A 16,667-nucleotide genomic window follows, 5' to 3' on the forward strand; every position below is an offset into this window, starting at 1 on the left:
TTTCTTTTGACATATTCCTGGAGCGTGCTTTCTCTGTATTGGGCCTTGTTGTTTTTGTATGCTTACATGCAGTATGCTGCTGATAATGAAGCACATCAATGCCTAAATACAGCTACCATATAATATACATATTGCAACGTTATATATATATATATATATATATATGATTGTCACACTCAGTGGCGGCTCCCGGAATTTTTCTCTGGGTGTGCTTGCTTTGTTACAATTTTTTTTTTCTTCAGATTCTCTATTACAATTTTTTTCTTTTTAGATTTTAGTTCAAAAATTTTTTTTTAGCTTTTTCTTTTTGCTTGAAAGCAATGTTATGAATACCGTTTTAGATCCTGTTTCGATTTGTTTAGTGGAACGGAATATTTTGGTACCAATCTATTTCGACGTACCATTTCAAAATGTTTCGAGGTTTCTAAAAAAAATTAAAAATAATATATTTATATTTTCTTATACAACATAAAATTATGATCCAAATAAGTAAACCTCAAATAAAACAAATCATTTAGTTTTTCTTTTTTGACACTTAAATCATTTAGTTATAACATAACAATTACTGTTTTCAAATATTAAAACATAAATATGTAATTAAATAATGAAAAACAACAACCAAAAATAGTACAATAAGAGTGTATATATGTATATCAACCCATTGCAAAACTGCTTAACATAGGGTTTTTTTTTTTTTTGGTCTTTTATAACATGTATTCACTTACTTTTAAGGGACCACAGACCACTACCCCAATTCAATGCCACAACCCCATCCACCCCACAATAAGAGACAATAGCCAATCAGCAATTTCAACACAATTACATATTTTTATATTTACATACACTTACACAAAAAGACAAAAGCTAAGCAATTTATATTGTCAAAAGATAAGTCTAAGTCACAAGACTCACAACACAAGTCAGACTATAAGTATTGAGAGAGAGAGAGAGAGAGAGAGAGAGAGAGAAAAGGAGAGAGAACTAAAATACCTTGATGTTGCCTGAGGTCAGGGGTGGCGTCGCTATGGCATATTGAAGGCTGAGGTTCTTATTTCCCGATCTTACTTTTGCCGTCATCGATCTCGCAATCTCCGATCTGGACCAAGTCAATCTCCGATCTCGTCGTCACAGAGCTACTCCGGGTGTTCAGTCTTGCTGTTGCTACCTTGTTGAGTCTTTTTTTTTTTTTAGAATCGCTGCCTTGCTGAGTCGCTACTACTGCTGAGAAGTGACTCAAGTGAGTACGTGAGATTCTTATTAGGTTAGGAATTGTTTTAGTTTAAAATACGATTGGGTATTATTATATTTGTTGAGAATCCGTGGGTTTGCTCTTTGCTGGGCTTACACCGATCAGTCTTGTACTGATCAGTTTTTTTTTTTTTTTTTTTTTTTTATAATCCGTGGGTTTCTGTTTTCAGTATATTGGGCTTTTCTTTCTTGGTGGGCTTACCTGTTACAAATTTTTTTTTTTTTTTTTTCAGATTTTAGTTCAAATTTTTTTTTTGGGCTTTTTTTTTTTTTTTTTTGCTTGAAAGTAGAACAAATAATTTTTTTTATTTTTATTTGAGGGTGTTCCTAATTTTGATTTAGGGTGTTCTTAATTTTTTTTAGAGGGTAAACAAATAAAAAAAATTAATTATTATATATAATTTTTTTTCCAGGTCAGGGTGTTCCTGGGAAAACCCTGACATAAATGTGGCGCCGCCACTGGTCAGACTAATTTATTAGCAGGAAAAACTTGGAATCCATTTGGGTTTACGCCAAAATAGCTAGCCTCTTATGTTTCAACTTTCATTTCCCCTTTTCTGAAATGTATTAAACTAATAAGAACTTAACCTTTACATTTTGGAGTATTAGCTAAACAAACAGCACGTTATAAAGAAAAAAATCCCGAAAATTATAGAACAAGTGACAACGTATCAAAATAGTTGTCCTAGATAATCAAGGCACACACATAGTATACAACAACTACTAATAACCGTCAAGTCTCAACTATAAATAAGTCTCACATTCTATAAATTAGGAAGTGTTTGTTACACACATATGCACTTACACGTGTTTTTTAATTGAAAACGTGAGTTCAACTTTTTGAGATGGTTGTTGGCTTCCATAAAACAACACGTCCAATATATTCTACCTTTTTTTAAGCCTTCGCTTAATGGAATGAACTTATCAATGGCGACTTCAAAGGCTTAATATCCTTGGCCTCAAGGACGAACTCAGGATTTCAGGTTAGAGGGGATTGGAGTATAAGAAAAAAAAATCCAAATAGGCATCCATATAGTATTAACAAATTATAAATACACAAAATCGTTATTTCTTAATACATTAAAATGCAATCATCTACCAAAAAAAAAAAACAAAACAAAACAAAACAAAACAAAAACAAAAAAACAAAAAACAAAATAATGTTTTTTTTTTTAATACTAGGCTAGCTAGGATTTTTATTTTGTTTTATTTTTTAAAGCTAGAACATTCACAGTAGTGGTGCTAAAAAATTTAGCTTTTAGCACCTAAAAAAGCTAATTTATTTATTTTACCACCTCACTTTACAATACACCAAACATCAAATGTTCTATTTTTTTTTACCACTTCATTTAAAATAATATGAACAACTCATTAAAATAATAAAATAAGAGAGAGAATTTGAGTTTTTTAATTGAAGGTAGAGAGATAATCTTAATAAAATATTGTATTTTATTTTTATTAACTTGCTACAGTCAACTGGTATTTATACCGGCTTACTGTAGTTGCAAAAAATTTAGTTTTAACTTCTTTAATAACTCATGGTTTTTTGGTTCTTTGGTGGTAAAATAGTTTTTTTTTTTTTTTTTTTTTTTGCTAATATACAATCACCATTGTGAATATTTTTATTGTTTTTGTTAAGCTTTTGGGTTGAATATTTACTAGTTGGAGGGGGCCTAAGGTTTTAGAAGGAGGACAACTACAAAAATGATGTATATAATTTGTAAAAAAAAATTGACAGGGCCCGAGCCCCTTGGGCCCCACCTGGGTCGGTCCCTACTTGTAAGCCAAAACAATGAGAGATAACGACTCTGCTAGATTAAGGAAATGAAAGCCATATGTCCATTCTCCCCATTGCCCAATTAATCTTCCCTAGATTGACAAATACGCCTCCAAGTATATGAAGAAGTTCTATGGATTGGAGCATGCATAAAAGTTGAATTGGGAAGTATCTATCCTTTTATATATATATATATATATATATACATATATACACACACATATACATACACACACGATAGACTAATTAAGATTTTTTAAATTTTTTTTGAGAAACAAATAGGATTTAAGAGTACAGTATAATGAATCCATCTCCACCATTGTTTCATCAATAAAGCCAAGTTGAAGAGTTTAAACTAATAGGTTGCCAATAAACTAATGGTCCTTGTTAAGTTTTTAACTTAATCAACATCAATATTACAACTTATGAAATGAAATTAATAGGCCCAATAGCACTACAATTACTTCTTAATTACTTAAAAATAGAAGTAATAAATACGTTAGTTGATTACAAATTATGAAAAGACAATAAAATGAAATTTTCGTAGATAAAATTGGTAATATAATACATTACTTCCATTGCTTTTATATATATGAAAAAAAATTCTCTTCTTCCACATACTAGGAACTATATATATATACGATTATGCTCTTTCAAAACAAGCAAAAAATCTCTAGTCTCAAATAGCAACAAAGACGCTCAGCAATTAATGTTGTAGGGGTAAGGTAAGAAATAGGAACTAAATTAATATTTGCTAGCTTTTACTTAATCAATAATGCATAACTACCTATTCAAACTCGAAGTAGATTAAAATAGTTCATATGTGCCCCCACTGAACGAATAAGAAAATTAAAATGAGCTATTGCGGCGGGTTTTTTACGGTGGGCGCGAAAACTGCCCCTACATGTCGCATATTGCGGCGCTTTTTCGAACCGCCGTTGTACATGAGTTCTATTGCAGCATTCCATTGGCCCGCTACAGTAGTTCTAGTCTTTTGCAGCATACTACAGTGGCGGTATATAAAACCGCTGCAATATATGTGTTTTAGCGGCGTTGAACTTAGATATAGCGGCGCTTCAAAAACCTGCCACAAAAAATATAACATTTTGCGACATACTATAACGACGGTATATAAAACTGCCGCAATATATAAGTTTTAGTAGCGTGTCAATGACCGCTGCAATAGATACCTATTTTGCGGCTCGCTTTCTTAGCTATAGCGACAAGTTGGACCACCGCAATAGACCTTTAAATTGCCCACACCTAATCTTAAATTTTCCCTCTGTTTTTTTGTCCCTTTCCATTTGGCTTTTCATTTTCAACACCTTTACATTTTTAGCCATTTCGTTAGTCTCCCACACACACACACACACACTCTCTCTCAGACACTTTGAAAATCTCTTCATTCTCTCCCTAGGTTTTGTTTTGTGTCATCACAACAACAACCAAAACCCATCTCAGTCTCCAAACCCCACTGCCCACTCGACGAAAACATCCGCAACAAGGCTCGCCACAACAACCCAACATACTCCCACCTCTTCTCCGCCAAATACGTCCCTTTCAACCCGGATCCATCTCACCAAACCTCCGACGAGTCCTACTCCCACGTGGCCTTACTGCTCCGGCGTCTGGTCCAAGAAAGAATGGGTCCTTCTGAAGATCGACGATGTCAATATTGTGTCAACTTTCGAGGGAAACTCTAACCTTTTTTGGCTGAGCGTTATGGTAAACAGTTTCTGGGCATGAATGATTTGTGGGTTAAACTTGTGTGGATATTGTGTTGAAAATCTCACAAAGGCGTACCTTTCAGTTGGCATTGTCGAGCTTAAGAGGACCACGAAACCCTGAGCTTTGCATTAAGTCCCAATCATCCTCGCCTCCACCATCAACTCCATCTCCGCTGCCGTAGGACTGTTCCTGGGCTTCTACAAGAGTATATGCCTGGAAAGAACTTCATTTATCTCATTTTCTGATCTTCTATTACTATGACGCAATGCTTGCATATACATTTGAAATTCTTCCTATTTTTAAAAGGTAGACTATCAATAACATGGTGGTTAAATGGAAACAAAATAGACATCACGTGCTTGGTTCAAAATTATTCTCATTTAAGAGTTCTATTTGGTTCTGGCTTTCGATTATGAACCAAGTGGAGATAATAAGAGATAGGTTGATGCGCCAAGGTCCAAAATGTAGATAAACTATGTAGATGTCTTTTTGGGATAAGTGACTAAGATGATGGTATATAATCTTAAGACCAAATGAAAGAAACTGTGGCCCATACCTGGTGGTAGGTAGTCTATGAACAACTAAGTAAATCTGTATGCATAGGTACAGGTTGCACCCATAGCACATCTTATAAGGCATTTCACAATAATATTACTTGCACTATCAGCTTTATCATGTGCATAACATAATATATTTAAAAATAGATTTTACATGTTTGTTTGCATGTACAATGAGCAAATTGCTATAAAGTGGCATTGGGAGGAAATTGCTATAAATTGCATGCAAATTTATTTTGTTTGTTTTTTGAAATATATTAGTTTTTCAACATGTTTTTAATATTTTATATTCTTTAGCGTATAATGACCACTTGTTTAATAGAATATTTAAACTTATCCTTAGCTTTGCATGCTTTGTTGTTTGACATTGGTTGATATTGTCTCCTACAAAATTCAGATGTACAGCCAGCTGTACGTGTCACTCGCGAGCCAAGCAAGCACTTGGATATTAGGGATCTTCCTGATGACCAAGAAATTGAGTTGCCGCTAAATAATATGCATTAGCCGGTTGATGATGAGGCAATGACTTTCATTGGTTTCTTGGGTATGATTACGCGGAAACCCCACATGTGCCCAATTAGATATCTTAATTGGAAGGACATGCCAGAAGAACTTAAAAAAGAGTGTTGGCGTATTGTAGAGGTACTAAAGAAGTTATAATACTTGTAATTATGACATTTTGTACTAGGTTTTACATAAGCATTTTAACATGAAAACATTTGTAATTTGATGATTCAACTATTTGATTGTAGCGAAAATACTATGTCCCTGTTAACCCTATTGCATATACGGCTCTGAAGACATTTACCTTACAAAAAATTATGAAGGCTTGGAGGGATCATAAGTCTAGGCTGAAGATTAAGCATTATATACCGCATTCAAGAAACAAAGCACGGATAAAGAACAACCAACCCAAGGGATGCATACCAAAATATTGGGATATACTTGTTGATCATTGGTATAGTGATGAGAGAATACATATTAGATTGCTTTTAGATAGAATTTGTTAGTTTTATGTAGGCTTTTTGTGAAACTGGTATATATGAGAAGTTGTGTTTCATATTTCATATTTGTTTAATTTGGTAGAAGTCTTAGAGGTGGTATATGCTGGTTTGTCAAGGTTCAACAACAAAGGCAAGTGTGTGGTGTGGAGTGATTTTCTTAATAGGTTCAAGCTTTCTTTTAAAATTTTATGCATTAGCCTATAATGATATTTCTTAAAATGAGTTAGTTTTCTTAAAAGTTCCTAGTTTTCATTTATCAAAAGTATTCATCATTAAGCTTCTAGTCCTAATGGAAGGTATAAACATGCAGATCTAGCCACCTTGCAACTAATCCTATCAATATAATCATAGCTCCAATTGCAATTCTGCATAAGTTATTGTTACCACACAAACATCATAATCATGATCACTCAAATATAGAAGGGGAAAAAAAAAAAAAAAAAAACTATGAACTCAGGTAATTTATAGAATATTAAGTACACTTTCTTAATTAACTCAGATAATTTTTTTGGTTGAATTTTCTTTTCTACTTCTAATATCAGTAAATCTAGTATTGCTTTTGCTTTTTTCTTAGATGCCCATTTCTTATTTTAAATCACTGGGTCTTGCTCAATTTGTCTTTTTGTTTGTTTGTTTGTTTGTTTTTTTCTGGGTTTTTTGTTTTATGGGTTAATGATATGGAAGAATAGAATTACAGTAATTAGTAAATAATTTTTTTTTTTGTTGTTTAATTTGGAGCTAATAGTTTTGCCACATGCAAATGATGCTGAGCTTACAAATTTTTTTTCCCCTTTTTTCCTCTATTATATCTAAGACTCGAAGTAGTATGGAGTATGGACCTATTTATAGTTTAATTTAGTTAGGTAAAGTAGATTTCTCATTTCTACATATATATCCTCTTCAATAGGTTGGATGTGGGCTTCTTCTTCTTCTTTTTATTTTCTTAATGTTTAAAATAATTTTTTTAATCTACACATTTTGCAATCAGTGATGTTTTTGGTGGTTGTTGGCTTGTAATTATCTTATAGTGGGTATTAAGCTTTTGAATTGGTATGACAATAGTGTTGTTCAAGTAATTTAGCTGTGTGAATCTTATGAAGTGGAAGTGAGAATTATGACAAAATTTGTCATACTTTTTTTGGGTCATAATTGAGTGCCTTCTCCATTTCTTTATGGCCTTTTTGCTTTCTAGATTGACATAAAATGTATTTGCTTTGGGGAAGCTATAATGGGAAGCTCATTTAGTAATTATTTGTTGTCAACTATATTGCTGCAAGTGAAGCTTCAATTATCAAATTGTTACTCTTTATCGTCATGCAATTTCTCTCATTCTTTTACTTTGGTTTCCAATAGATACCAAATGATATTTTTGAGCATTTTGGCTTTAGCTAAAAGTGGTTTTAAATACTTAAAGCATACTATATATAAACATGTAATTTTGTTGAATGTAAATAGAGTCAGAGAAGAATAAGGAACATCATTCTAAACAGGATGACTTACATACTGCTAGTTCTTGTAGTTATGCTGTACACGCTGCAAAAAAGGTAATAAGTATTATGACTATTTTTTAAATGATTTTGACTTCTCCTGAAGTTTATATGGAACCAATATTCATCACTACATAAATATACTATTCATAATGTAGACAAAAACGAATGGACGTCCTGTAGAGCGTGTAGTATTATATCAAATACTACATACTCGTAAAGATGAATCTGCAATTAATCCTGTAGTACAAGCAAAAATAGTGAGTAATTTCTCCATTTTAGTTGGGGGTAAACAAAATAGGAATTCAAGAAACAATATTATAGTTTTTCCCTACAAAGTTGTCTTAAAGATGAGTTTTGTTCAAATAATTCAAGTCTTAGAAGTCTTGCAAAATATTGTATATAACTTTTGAACCAGCATGTCTTTTTTGACAAAAACCAAGCATAAGATGGAATCCCATGTGGTTGTTTGAACACGTGTGTAACTATTTTGAATCAATGATAATTGTTAGTAATGATTCATTTAATTTTTAAATTGACATATTTCAATTTGATGTTAGCCAATATGCATTCCTTTTTATTGTGGGGTCATTTGATTATTGGATTACATAGCAAACTCCATTTCATTGTGGAAATGTTATTCTTACTAAGTTGAGGCCTCTATGTTTAGTTCCTTTGTTATATTACAGCATACCCAGTGGATGTATATGACTTCCTTTTTTTTTTTTGAGAGATTCATGTGGTGAGTTGCCTGTAGATTATCAATTTTCTCTTGAGAGTTACTGGTATATATTGGTGCTTGCTTGTCCCATCCTATATATATATGTGTGTGTGTGTGTGTGTGTGTGTGTGTTATGAGGTCATTTTAACTATATGATTTCTAACTTTTTTTGTTTTGTTCAAACCAAAATATCAGGACAAAATGAAGGAATTGATGGTTGAGCCTTCAGGTCAATTGCAATCATCTGACACAAGTGGTAGTATTGCATGGTCAACAGATGATGTGTTTCCCAAAGTGATGGGTAAGGAGCTCAAAGGTCGTATTCGTGGGGTAGGATTTGGTCCAAGCCCAAGTGGTCGAAGTAGCAAGAGTGCTCTCATGGACATTGAAATACACTCAAGTCAAACAAGGGACAACGAAGTTGCACAACTAAAGGCTTCCTTGGCTACTATGGAAGAGAAACTAGCAAGTTTTGATGAAATGAAGGAAAGACTTAGTCAATTCGAAGAAATGGATCAAAGAATGGCTCGTATACTTCAACAAATGCAACAAATTTCTTCACAATGCAATCAGGTATATTAACAAAGACTTAGTCAAAGTTTTTCTCTTTGTAAGCTCTTCGTTGTTGTTGTGAGTGCTTGATTTCTTTTGTGATTGGGATTGCTATTGTGTTTATCTATTTTTACTTATGTCAATTATTGGTCAAGAATATTAACAATTGGGCTTATAGCTTAAAATTGAATAAGTCATAAAATTTGGGGTTTAAAGTAGATAATCAAAGTAATAGTTTTGTGTAGTGACTCTTTTTCTTAACTAGGGCCCTACTTTATTAAAGGGAGAGAGTTTAGGATTGAGAAGACTCTACATAATTATGTAGACTAATAATATTACCATTTGATTTTTTTTTTATTTAAAATTAATGGAGCTATTTTAAAAATATAAATTAACAAATTGACATCAAATAAGACTTTTCACTCAATATATTCTTTTGCCATATTTTGTTTGGCTACTTGTTATTTATTTATTTATTTTGGGAGAGAGCCAATCCTAGGCCTATAGGCCACTTAGGCCCTAATCCGGGGACCTATGTAGAAAGGCTCACAAATGTGGGAGAAATAAGTGATTTTTTTTATTATTTAGAAAACAATATATGAACTGTACTTATTTTTCCCTCCACTTATAAAAAGGCCTATGAATTAATATAAATTCATCCCAATTATCATTAAGTGAATTAGTTATATTAATCAAAAAAGAGAAAGTCATATTAAAAAGAGACATGTCAACTTTAAAATGACTTTTAGAGGTTTAAAACATAAGAGACATGTCTTCATTTAACTTGTTCCCGTTTTTGCCTTGGTAATATTTTCTTGTCATTCTATTCCATTTATACGTACTTATTGAGTAATCATACTTTGTATGTAGGATATGTTCCTCCGATCCAACAGTCTCTAGCTCTCCAAAAATCATCAGCCGCATCCTATCAACCAAGCAGCTTATAAGTTTTATCTTGGTGTTCGAGGACTTTTTTGTGTACAAAGAACTACGAAAGAACAACTGCATTTTTTGCAAGTGTTGAAGGATATTTTTAAACACTTTGGAACTTTGATTATAGTATTAGCTTAATTTCAGCGGTTGTTTTATTCAAAGGACCACATCTTTTTTTGTTAATCTTATGATGGTGATTATAGACAATGTTATGTATTTGATAATATATTTCTATGTTAATATTACGTTAATTTGGAGACATTTGTGGTGTTGTTAATTAGTTACATTCGTGGTATTGTGTTAGTAGAGCTAAAACTATTACAGGTTCTTTGTAACAAGTCTGTGAACAATTTATTTATCAGCAAACGGTGGTTTTAAAACCCACTGAGGAAAAAAAAAAAAAAAAACCGTATAGCAGCTGTTAAAAGCGCCACTAAAAGTGCACATTTTATGTTTTAAATGAATTCTGTAGGGCCTGAAATTTGGAATCCCGGCCCACTTCACATTAAGGGCCCAAAACCCAAGCCGAGGAGCCCTACTGCGGAGGAGGTATGAGGAGAACCCCTTGATGGCCCAATAATATAGCCGAGGACAACCTCACGCTCAACGCCTCACAAAACGCCTGAAGAAAAGGAAAAACTCAGTACAAGAGCAGTACAAGCTAGAAAGCTACCAACACCATAACGTGGAGCCCAGCACCTGACAAGCCCATACCCCATACCATGCTATCCAGCTTTTCCCAACCACTCTGACGTGAAGATTGATAGGACGAGTAATTGCCCCAAACAAGGAGAAACTGACACGTAGATGAAGAAGGGAAATCGAATACTAGTATAAAAGGGAAAAAAGGAGGAGGGGGAGGGGGCCTCGGGAAAAAAGAAGGAAGAAAAATGAGGAATGGTGAGAATGTAATGCTCCTCGGACTAATTCCGAGGAGTCAAACCTTTCAAACTACATTGATGCAAGGCTCAGTTATGCAGTCCAAACTCATCTTTGTATGATCGCTCATGAAACCAGGACCAGACCGAAACCCAACGCCCAAAGGCAGGCCTTTCCAAACCCACTCTCTACAAATCATATTGTTCGGGCCCTTTACATACGAGCCCAATGTCGTCCTTGGGTCGTTAAAAATCGTGTTTCTACAAATTCCTATAGTGGCGCTTATTGCCCACCGCTATAGGTTCAAACGTATAGCGGCGTGTCTCCCCGTTGCTAAAGGTACACACATATAGCGGCATTTCCACCCGCTGCTAAAAGTGCAATTAGTCCGTTTTAATTAATTGCCTATAGTAGTGCCATGTGCCCGCCGCTAAAAGTCAATTGACACGAATTCTAATGTCGTATGGCGGCGGTTTTATACCCACCGCAATAAACCAAAACCACCATTAAAAGGTGTGTCTACAGCGGCGCTTTTTGTTACTAGCGCAATAGATTTATAGCGGCACCGCAACAATGGTGGGAAGAACCGTCACAATAGCACCTGCCACTGAAGGTCAAATAAACCTTTAGTGGCGGTTTTTGGGGCTTCAACGGCAATTTTGGCCCGCTACAATAGGTCTTTCTTTTTTGTAGTGTAACCGAATTGCTCTTAAAATTTAAAAAATAACATTAATAATGGACCTAACTATTCACCAATAAAAACCTTGACCCATGACAGCAAGTTGAATGAGGGGGTTTTCTTGTTACGGTATTTCCAATAAGAACTAAACGGAATCAATAACATTGGTTTAAAGAGGAATTGATAAAGAAGTTTTTGAGAGTTTCAAGTTCAGAATTAGGTTGGGGATTGGATTGACATAGGAAGATGTTTGGGATGTGATGCAAATTTCAGTTTATTTGAGTTTTTAGCTTCTATTTTTTCTTTTTTTTATACTATTCATGGGTTCCATTGTATTATTTAGCTAGTTTTTAATTTTTTTTTTTACATTTTTAATAAAAAGTTTTTAATTTCAGCTAAATAAGCTAACGAATGTGAGTTGAATTTTTTTTTTTTTTTTTAATAATAAGTAGAAAATGAGAGAGAGAGAGAGAGAGAGCTGTGGGGCATAAAAAAAATACCATTATGTCCATTACCACCAAATATTGTTAATGATACATGAATGTATTTAATATCTTAATTATGGCACATGCAGTATGCCCATTCAGTTAACAGAAGTTACTAATAAAGTAATTGTATTTGTAACATGGTTTAACGTAATGAACATGGATATTACTAATTTTGAAATGAAATTAATAGAATCCTAACCTAATAGCATTACAGCTAATTTCTAATTTTAAATAAATAAATAAAAAATAAAAAGTCGCCAATACGTTACTTGACTGCATTTTATGAAAAGACAGTGAACTAAAATTTCACTTGTTAAAACTGTAAAATACATTACTTCCATTGCTTCCTTATAAGGAAAACTGTCAATATTATATATTTGCTATAGCTTCACTTAATCAATGATGCAATTACATATTCAAACTAGAAGCAAATTAAAATAATTCACGCCCACAAAAAGCAAAAAAAAAAACAACAAAATTAAGAAAGTAAGACTAACCAAAACGCTTAAAATCTTAACAATAACATTAATAATAGCCCCAAAAAAAAAATCTAGCTGTGCATATATCTCATCTATATAATAAATTTGTGCGTGCATGCATTACTCTGCATTAAAAGTGAACAAAATATTCACTAAAATTAAACCACCTTGACCCAAACGGCTTGGCTGGGAATGCCAGCGTGGACAACAAAAAGCATGTAGTACCCAGGTGGTGCCACCGTGGCAGTGGGTGGCCCACGGGCTGTCACTTTATAATCATACGTGGACAGTTGCTGCACTTCAATCACCTCCAGAAACATCAACCTTTGGTTCATACTGTAGGAGTGAGTAGTAAACGACGGCGTTACGAGGCTCACGAGGATCTGGCTCCCGGGATTGTACTGATTCAACTGAAAAGTAACGGCAAATACCTGCTTGTACAAAACGGTGCCGTCGCTGGTCTCCACGGACAGAATCGAAGGCCGCATGGCGGAGACACGTGGCTTCAGGTAATAGGGCGAATAAGCCTCCAAGCTCAAGTCGGTTGGGTAATACGATGTGAAGTTGTACTTCTCGTGTGGGTTGCTCCCGCCCACTAATACTCTGCCATCTGGCAACAGTATCGCTGTGGAGTGGTACATTCTCGGAATCTTCGACGGGTTGAGCACCACGAATCTCCGGGCCGGGTCGAGTAGGTAGTACTTGTACAGAACCGGGTTAAAAACCGGGTTCGTCCCGTCCTCCCAGCCAGCTGTCCCGTTCATTGCGCCATTGACGATGAGAACCTCACCGTTGGGTAACAGCACCATGTCGGACATGACACGTGGCATCGGCATGACCTCCATGACCCACTTCGGGTCCGGGTCGGTAAGTTTCATCCGCCCGCAAGTGTTGGAGGCGGGAACGAACACCCGCTTGTAATTCGAGTTGTTAAACGCACCGTACGGCGCGCCGCCGCATATCATGACCTCCGCTTCCGGTAACACGTCTCCGTTTAATCTCAGCGGAAGCAAAACGGAGGAGCCAGTGCTGGGGTAATTCCGTTTAAACTCGCCGGGAATGACCGGGAACTCCTTCAACACCCGGTTGCGATTGTAGTCAAACAAGATTGACCTTTCGTTAGCGAAAACGTAAAGATTCCCATCGGGTAGTAGATGAAGAAAAGGATAGAGGTTGTTCTCGTTGCCATAACCGTCGCACGTTTCCTTCAAGAAACTCATGTAAAAGGTGGCGGATGCCGCCATGGTTTTCGGGAAAAACTCGTACGTGTAGGCGCGTCGGCCGCCGACGATGATCACGCGCCCGTCGGGCAAGAGCTGGTTCGACGCGTACCATCGGCGTTCGCCGAGCGGCACGCTGAGCTGGGTCCAGTCGCAGGAGGAGTCATCGCAGGGAGTGAACGTGCGGACCACGCGGTCGCCTTCGTGGTACCCGCCCGTTTGGACTAGGGTTCCGTTGGGGATCAAAGAGCCCGAAGAGCACCACGTGTCGGTCTGGACTAGGAGGGGACGAACGGTGTTCGAAGCGACGTCGTATACTATAGAGTGAGCTGTGCAGTCCGGTGGCTGTCTCGGTTTTTGAATGCAGGCGTTGTTTGGGAGAGAGAGGTTTGAAGGACCCATGTCCATGCGGTCGAAGATCACGACCATGTTGTTCTTCAACAGTTGCATGTGCATGGCTGAGATGCCAATGCTAGATTGGAGTAAAGCCCAGTCACCTTCATCGTCAGAAGCCACGTCTTTCGACGAATAATAATAATAAGAAGAAGATGAAGAAGAAGCTGGGAATATCAGAGACCATAAAGCTAGAGTCAAAGAGAGTAGCAAGAAGAAGAAAGAAGGGTTCTTGGACGCCATTGTTGGCCGCTAGCTTTCTTGGGGGTTTTCTTGGTTTGTGACTGACTGTGTGTGCGGTTTAGTTATATATATATATATATTGGAGTAGGGTTTATGTGTTAGAAACTGAAGGAATAGAGAGGAGCTAGAAGGGTTTTTCCATATGTATTGGTATATACATTTATTAGGAGCTGATTGCTGTATTCAACACGTGCTTTATTATTGGTATTCATACATATACGCGTATATTTATACGTGTAGTTAATATATCCGTGTGTAGGTTATTTGAATGTGATGAATACTGTATTAGATGGATTTTCTATCTCTTGGGTTGGCGTGGCCTACATTTAATTATTACACCTAAAATCGTTTAGGTTGCTAATTGTTTAATTTCCTCATTAATAAATTTTAGACATGTAATTTTTTTTTTTTTTTTCACAAATCTTATAACACTTGAAATAACAAGTTGTAATAATAAAATGTTGTAATAAAAAAGTCATGTCGCTAGAATCTGTCATCCCTAAAATAATAAAAGCCAAGACTTTTATATATATATATATATATATATATATATATATTAACATTATGTCCGTGCGATGCACGACTTAATCAAAATTCATATGTAAATAGGTTTTTTTTATTAATTTACTTAAAATTTGATAATAAAATAGATAATAAAAATAAATGAATATTTTACTTTTAAGTAGGGGTGGCAATTTGTGTTCATGTGTCGAGTTCATGTTGTGTCAAGTCGATCATAAGTATTTGACTACATAGGTCAACACTAACCCGACATGTTTATTAAACGGGTCAAGATTCCTCAACCCTAACCCGACTCATTTATTAAATGGGTCAGTTGTGTCGACCTGTTTATTAGATTTTATCAAAATGAAAAAAAAAATTTATGAAAAAACAAACAAATAAATATTTTTAATATAAAATTTAGAATTAACGAGTAACTGCATCACAAATAATCATTCAAAACTAAAGCATATCCCAATATTACAAATAATCAATCATAATATGTCAAAGAAAATAAATCACAACAACTAATAAGCTTATATACCTAGAGTTTGAATGGTATATTGGTAAAATGTCATTTAATTAAACGGGTTAGACGGGTTAAACGGGTTCCATGTGTTCAACACTAACCCAACCCGTTTATTAAATGGGTTAGCCGTGTCAACCCGAATATGACACGAACCCATTAAGCCTCAACCTATAACCTGCTAATTTTGTGTCGGGTTTGCGGGTCGTGTCAAATTTTGCTACCCCTACTTTTAAGTAATATAATGAATGCATATTGTGTGATACTAAGATATTATAAAATGCATATATATTACTTTTAATTAAGTATTACTAGCCTTCCACGCGTGCTCAGAGACTCTTCTAATTTTTGGGTAAATTTTAATAAATTACATCCATTATAATTTGGGATTACTATATTTTCGAATCACAAAAAAAAAAAAAAAAAAAAAAAAAAAAAAAAAAAAAAAAAACTTAGGGTGTGATGAAAATCTGATAAGTATTTTGTAGTACTTTTATAAAAATCTGATGGTACATAATAGAATATTATATGGATGTGCAAACAATTTGAAAAAAGAAGAAGAAGTAATAGATGGACTTTAAATATTCTATGAATAAATAGCAAACACTAATTTTTTTGATAGATTAAGATAAATATGAAAGTTTTTTTTTTTTTTTTTCGCGCATAGGAAAGACATCCATTACCTATTTAAAATTTAAAATTTAAAATACTCAACTTCTAATCCTTATCTTTTCTTTTATTCTTTTAATAAAATAAAAACTTTTAAAATTGTTTAGAAATCTCTCTTACTTGGTTACTCCTTAACTAAATTTTAAAATTTTAGATAAGTAAAAACTTAAAAATTCCTTACACCTACACGTTTTAGGCTTGATAAAAATTGGTTAGGATAATCAATTATCACTTTTCTTCACACGTTTCTTTTTTATGGGAAATTCTATTCAGAAAATGTGGGGAAGGTAAATACATGGGGAGTATACGTGGGGAGTTTTTAAAGCTATTGAGTAGAAGTAGGAAATTACATCAACGTAGAAGTAGGAATGAGAAGTTTTTTTAGCTATTGAGTAGAAGTAGGAATTTATATCAACATAGAAGTATGAATTTATTAGAAGTAGGAAGGCATTTCAACATAGAAATAGGATTTTTTTTTTGTCAATTTACTATTTTAACCTCATTTTAAAGTTTTATGTAGGGGTATTTTTGACAATAAAAAAGCAATAACTAACTTTCTTTTGCCAATTTACTATTTTAACCT

General features: G+C 34.5%; 1 protein-coding gene across 1 annotated transcript; it reads right to left on the bottom strand.

Annotated features, from left to right (window-relative positions):
• Window positions 1-12,690: 12,690 nt before the first annotated feature.
• On the bottom strand, window positions 12,691-14,244 carry LOC126716436 (aldehyde oxidase GLOX). The gene has a single exon (XM_050417272.1). The coding sequence runs from the start codon at window positions 14,206-14,208 to the stop codon at window positions 12,691-12,693; it is 1,518 nt and encodes a 505-aa protein (XP_050273229.1). The 5' UTR covers window positions 14,209-14,244.
• Between the last annotated feature and the right edge of the window lie 2,423 nt (window positions 14,245-16,667).

The sequence above is a fragment of the Quercus robur genome, chromosome 3 (assembly GCF_932294415.1).
Source record: "Quercus robur chromosome 3, dhQueRobu3.1, whole genome shotgun sequence".
Taxonomy (NCBI): Eukaryota; Viridiplantae; Streptophyta; class Magnoliopsida; order Fagales; family Fagaceae; genus Quercus; species Quercus robur.

Coding starts and splice junctions, on each gene's coding strand:
- LOC126716436 (XM_050417272.1), bottom strand. CDS start 14,208: ATGCACATGCAACTGTTGAAGAACAACATGGTCGTGATCTTCGACCGC.